Source organism: Propithecus coquereli, unplaced genomic scaffold (genome assembly GCF_000956105.1).
Source record: "Propithecus coquereli isolate 6110/MARCELLA unplaced genomic scaffold, Pcoq_1.0 Scaffold89, whole genome shotgun sequence".
Lineage (NCBI taxonomy): Eukaryota > Metazoa > Chordata > Mammalia > Primates > Indriidae > Propithecus > Propithecus coquereli.
The window spans coordinates 3,084,773-3,090,676 of record NW_012155173.1 but is presented as its reverse complement, the minus strand read 5'-3'; the positions used below and the strand labels follow the sequence as shown (position 1 = coordinate 3,090,676).

Below are 5,904 nucleotides of genomic sequence, written 5' to 3'. Positions count from 1 at the left end.
TTTAAGTATTTAAACATTCATAAGGCATTCATTCAACAAATATTGAGAGCCTGCTTCAGATTAGGAATTATGCACCACTTGACTAATTTGACTTGTTTTATCTTAATGGAACTCATGATCTAGTGTCATATAGTGTGACTTGTTTTATCTGAATTTGGTTTTGAATCCTGTAACCTTTTTGATCCACTGATTACAGACAAATACCCAAGCATTTAGAGTGAGTAATGTTTTTGTTGGGTATGCTATTTTTGTTATTTTCTATTTGTGCTATATTATTACAAATATAAATATGAATACCATAGTATCATATATAATTAAGAACAATTTTTAAACCACAGAAAGAAGATAGTTAAAATATGGTTCCTGCCCTTAAAGAGCCCACGGTACAGTGGGCGAGACAGACTTATAACTAAGTGTAAGAACGTGCAATGACACACTGCTATCATATTACTTGTAAATAGATCTGGTTCCTACAATATCCTCCCAATTAAAAGAGGAGGGAATGATCAAGTCTATATGTCAAAGAGTTCTCATAGAGGAGATGATTCTTACACTAGCTTCTCCAGGCTAATAAAGAGGAAAGCAGTCCTGATGAGTAAAGGCCCAAAGGTGTAAAATAGCACAGTGCCACTCAAGAACATATGCTTAGATCTGTATAGCTTAAACGTAAGGTAAGGCACAACAGGGTAGGAGATATTTGGAGATAGCGGGGGAGAAGATTAGGGAAGGCTTTGAGTACAACACTAAAGAATTTGTGCTTTATCTGAAGGCCAGTGAAAAATTTTATACAGGGTGGCGAAGGGGTATGGAAGAGGCCAGGAAGCTGAGCAGGCTCAGAGGAGCCAGACGCCGTGAGAACACAGGGGCTGAGGGAGGCAGGGGCCTGGGTGAGGCTGGGCTTCCTTGCTCCCAGCCAAAGTCCGGCTCTTGGAGTACTGTGTGCCCTGTCCCCTGGTAGGGAAGGGGGAGGGCGGTGGGAGGAGGGGGGAAGAGGGAGGAGGGGAGGGGTATTTGTATACACAAGGAGGGCAATGCGCACTACCCGAAGGATGGACATATTTGAAACACGGACTTCGGTGGGGGGGGGGAACCAAGGGCAACACACGTAACCTAAACATATGTACACCCATAATTTGCTGAAATAAAAAAAAAAAAATTTTATACAGGGGAGTTACATAGTCATGGCATTCTAAAATTAAGGAAGAGAATATTCTGGAAGAGGGATAAAAATCAAGTCCGGGAAACAAATGATCAATGTAAATTTCAGTAATAAAAATGCTGAGTGTTTTACCATTTTCTTGGGAGTCATCTGCATTTGCGTTGGTAAGGAAGGTGAGTCCAGCTAGGTGGAACACATCTGCATTGTTGCGGCCACCACCTGCCCCACATCCCAAATCACTCTTCTCTAAAACTTGAAATACCTGTCCAGAAAGGCAAAATGTTGAGCCTATTCAGATGTATAAATCATTCTTTTAAAGAACTAAAGGTACTAGTTGTTACAGGTTATAACAAACCAGTGAAACACACAAGTGACTCGTTTAACAAATGACCAAAGACTAAATTTCCCCATTTTGTTTCTAAGTTTGTCCTTTTGTATTTATTAACATAAACACATATCTATTCAAAATTAAATCAAGAACTAAGTCTTAAGCAAATAGCTTTGATGAGGAGTTTCTTAGAAACTGACTCATGGTATTTTGTATATAGAATGCATGCTACAATCAATATAATGTCCTAAATAAATAAGTAGGTGGATGCATGAAGGAGTGAATTAACAAAGAAATTATTTTTTAAGTTGCTAAAAAAAGAGCATAACCTCTTGTGTTTTGAGAGGGAAGGCTCTAGGTTCTAAGTAGGTGGGAACTTGTTTGGGGGAATAATTCCAGTTTTAATTTTGACCCCAAATATCCTTTTCTCTCCGAGCATTTTTAACTTTACAGTTTCTCAGTTCTTTCTTCCTTGTTCAAAGAATTCAAGCCTAGAAAATAATAATAGCTAAGCCTAGTGGAGATAAATGGGAACTTATAAGAACTGAATAATTTTCAAATTCTTCTTTGCCATAGATTTTAATGAGAGCAAAACAACAGCAACAACGAAAACAAGCCCAAAGTTTACCTATCCAGTCTTCTCTTGTGCTGCTACTATATAACCACCACCACCACCCAACCTCCAACCCCCAAACTCTCCTAATTGATGACATTCTTGCTCTATGGGTGTAATTGCTATCACAATCATATGTTTTTAAATTGCTTACACATCTAAATTTGGAAAAACAAAAAAAGACTGACCTGTGCTTTGGAAACTATTAATAACATGAGGATGTTAGTTCTTACCTTCCTAAGAACCACTACATTGAGTAGATTATAGAAAAGCAGGCCTAGTCTTCCCTTAATTCTTCCCCCACAACCTACCCTGGTGGCCACACTTTGTGAAGCATTGCATTGAGCCAAACCACAGAAAGTAACCACTTAACTCTTTCCATGGGCTTTTTGGCTTTTCTTTGGACTCCATACACAGCACTGTCTACTGCGGTTAATGCCACCCATGAATCCATCTCAGTGGCCATATTAAGAGACAGGATTTGGCCTGGAGAATATGCATCTGCATCTGGAGACAGATGAACCTTAAATTTCATTTGAAAAAGAAAAGATAAGATGATTTGTATGAGACAAAACTTTTCAGAGGCAGCTACTTTGACAGCTTCTTTCATTGAGAAAAAAATTCAATTGTGGTTTATAAATTTGTGGCTGACCTGGAGCTGGTTGCCGCACTTCTCTTCAATGTTTAACCAGACTGAGTCAGACACTAATTCTGCTGTCTGCTCTCCGGTGACGATGTAATAGACCAGGAGACGAGCTGAAGGAACCATGTTCTGTGTCACTGGAATGTTTATACTTTGATAGGATGAATCTGAAAGTTTCTCCCTCGTGCCAAAGTGTATGATTTTGCCCTTGGATAAAATCTAAAAATAAACAGTAGCAGCAACAATAAGTACAAAAACAAAACCTGTACTTCAGGATGGAGCTTGGAGCTGGAGCGGAAATTATGTTAAAGAAAATAAAGTTAACATGTAGGGGCCTATCATGAGCCAGGCAGAAACTTTAACATTTAACTCTTTTAATTCTCACAATATACCAGTAAAAGAGGAATATTACTCCCATTGAAGAAACTGAAGCTCAGGAACCAACTAAAAATCATACTGATTTTAATTCAAAATCATATAGCTAGCAAATTAGTGAAAGCTTGAACCCAAATCTGTTTAAAGTTATCACACTGTCACCAAAACCTCCTTTGTTTCATTGATTAAAAAAAAGATAAATGGATAAATGGAGTGCATCTTATTTGGGGATTAAGTTTTAAAGCCAGAGATTCTAAATTGGAGGTTTAAGAATTAAAAAAAATCACATAAAGCCAAAATGTCCTCAAATATCCCTTAAATTGTCCTGAGGGAGCAGGACTGCATATACGGTTTTGGTATGCAGTCCATAAACAGTTTCCCTAATTTTTCATCAGTCAATGTTTTTCTACAGTCCACATTAATGTTTTAAATTTTGTCCTCAAAACTGTTGAAAATGCCATCACCACCTATTTGGCCTGGCTGTTGGAATAATTCATTCCATTTCTTGGCGATTGTCAGGAAGCCCTTAAGATTTTTTGTACTTTCTTTCCTAGGTTGCACAAACAGGCTTGGTTGATCCACCTCCGATTTAATATTAATATAAGTGATACATTAGGGATGTTGAATTGGAACAGGCATGATATGACTCAACTCTTAAGAGCAAAATTTGAATCCCCCCTTTTATGTCAATGAAATGCACTTATTTGAACTAGGTCTGGTCATGTCATCTTTGGCCATGAAGTAGAGCAGAGGTAGTATGATTTAATCAGGCTCTCTCTGTGGAGTAATCAGGAGTTATCAGATCAGGAGTCAGAGATCCTCAGTTCAAATCAACATCTTCCTCTTCTGAGCTAAGTGACCATGGGGAGTATTTTAACTTCTCTGTTCCTCAGTTTCCTCATTGGTGACACCTATCTCAAAGGTTTTTGAAAAGCTGATATTCAAATTAGATGATATTCTTGAAAGTGCTTTGTAAATAACAAATGTAACGGATCATTCTAATGCTTCTCTATATGCAAAGGAAAACATTCCAGGTGGAGGAATAAGATGTAAATCTATCATTATTGTACTTACCAAGTAATTATAGTGAGTTATTTTGTCAATATATGGACTTTTGGGGGTAACGATAATATTCAGATGTTCTCCCACAAGCAAAGCTTTATGGTTTTCAGTCCAATCAATATAAAGGTAACTTTGGCTGAGCGATGAGTACGCTATTGCTTGGTAACATTTGCTGGCCTGATTTTCTTCTGGAAGATCTGAGGCATCGGTTTTGACCTGAAAAGGAAAATTTCAAAAAAACACGTGGACTGTGATGCAATGCTTTCTGTAAAACATACTTTTAAATTTTTTTCTTTGCTTTATAAATTTCTAAATTTCCATTACTCCAGTGTTGACACAGCTGTAGTATCAAGTAACTTTGCAAAGACTGTGGACAATAATGACTGGATTATGGGCTATGGTGGAAAAGTCTGGTGAAACGAAGAGAGAAAGATGCTCCAGCAACAAATTTTAGCACCCTTCCTGAAATGTCATGGTAAGTTGGAGACTTCTCTTCATACGAGATGGCATGGCAGGAAATGGTAGGGTGGCGGGGAGGGTAGCACTAACTCTTGAGGACTGTGGTACGGGAGTTAAGAGTGAATATCATAGAGACTATCTGGCCCAGTGTCACTGTGAAGTAGTGGCCCAGAGGAATGCTTTTAAACCAGAGTGGGGCAGAAATGATATCATGGCAGCAATATCCACCTGTAGACAACAGAAGGGTTAACAGCTCATGCTCTGGAGTCAGATATGCACTGGTTTGCATCCCAGCGCCACCACTTATTAACTCTGGATAAGTTATTTCATCAAAATAGAGGTTAGAAGCCTCCCTTTCCTCAGCCACAAAATGGCAAAAATAATATTCTCTAACTCATTGCTGATTAAATGGGTATTAAATGTGTTCTTCATAAAGCTCTTAGCACAATGCCTAGCACTTAGTAAGTGCTCAGTAGACGATAGTGAATATATGCATACTATAGTCACTGACCTGCATTATTAACTTAGTCATATTTTATTTGACATTGGGAACTTAAACATTATTTGCTAGGAGGTAAGACTATTAAGTAAGCTCTAAAGTAGAGTGGTTCCTGCAGTTAGAAAAAAGGAAAGCTTCCACATTGACCCTTTTGTGGCCCTGAAAAGAGATGGAAAGTGGGGGGAAAAAAGAGGATATTCCTACCACTCATGTACATGGTTATACCTATAGAGAGAAAATAATTCTCAAATAAACAATTGATAGATTTATCTTGCATGAGGACCATTCAATGGATTAAGCAGATTGTCTCTGGGTCTCATTTCTTTTGGATGCAAAATTATGGAACTGTTCACTGGGCTTGGGTTTAAAATCTGCTGCATCTGTTCTGCACACTAGCCAAAACACACAGTCAAAAAGTACACATTGTCCTAAAAAATAGAGCAGGAGAATTCAGCTCACGCAAAACTCCAGCGTCATCACTCCAGATGGGAGATTAACCACAAATGAAGCCACTCCATCACTGAGACGCGTTACACTTTTCTTTGGCTCCAAGTCAGATGTCTCTTGGTTTTCATCAACTGTTTCTGCATTCAGGGTTACTGGGATCCCTCCTACCAACTGGTCAAGCGAATCCTTAACCAGCACCTGTTTGTCAAAACAATGCAAATCCATTTCAACAGCTCATCGCTTCTTTCAAAGCATAACAATTCTGAAATAATTTTCCTTCCTCCCCACCTAAGTATAAATTATTTATATATATATATAT

The 5,904-nt window shown here is 38.3% G+C and overlaps 1 protein-coding gene across 1 annotated transcript in view; it reads right to left on the bottom strand.

Moving 5' to 3' along the window:
- The window catches only part of C5 (complement component 5), a 106,240-nt gene that overhangs the window by 77,503 nt on the left and 22,833 nt on the right, over positions 1-5,904 (bottom strand). Inside the window, exons 7-11 of the mRNA XM_012664385.1 lie at positions 5,598-5,783; positions 4,193-4,396; positions 2,753-2,962; positions 2,474-2,623; positions 1,280-1,421 (exon numbers count right to left, since the gene is read on the bottom strand). Of these exons, the coding sequence (XP_012519839.1) occupies positions 1,280-1,421; positions 2,474-2,623; positions 2,753-2,962; positions 4,193-4,396; positions 5,598-5,783 (892 nt within the window). The remainder of the gene's footprint in view (positions 1-1,279; positions 1,422-2,473; positions 2,624-2,752; positions 2,963-4,192; positions 4,397-5,597; positions 5,784-5,904) is intronic.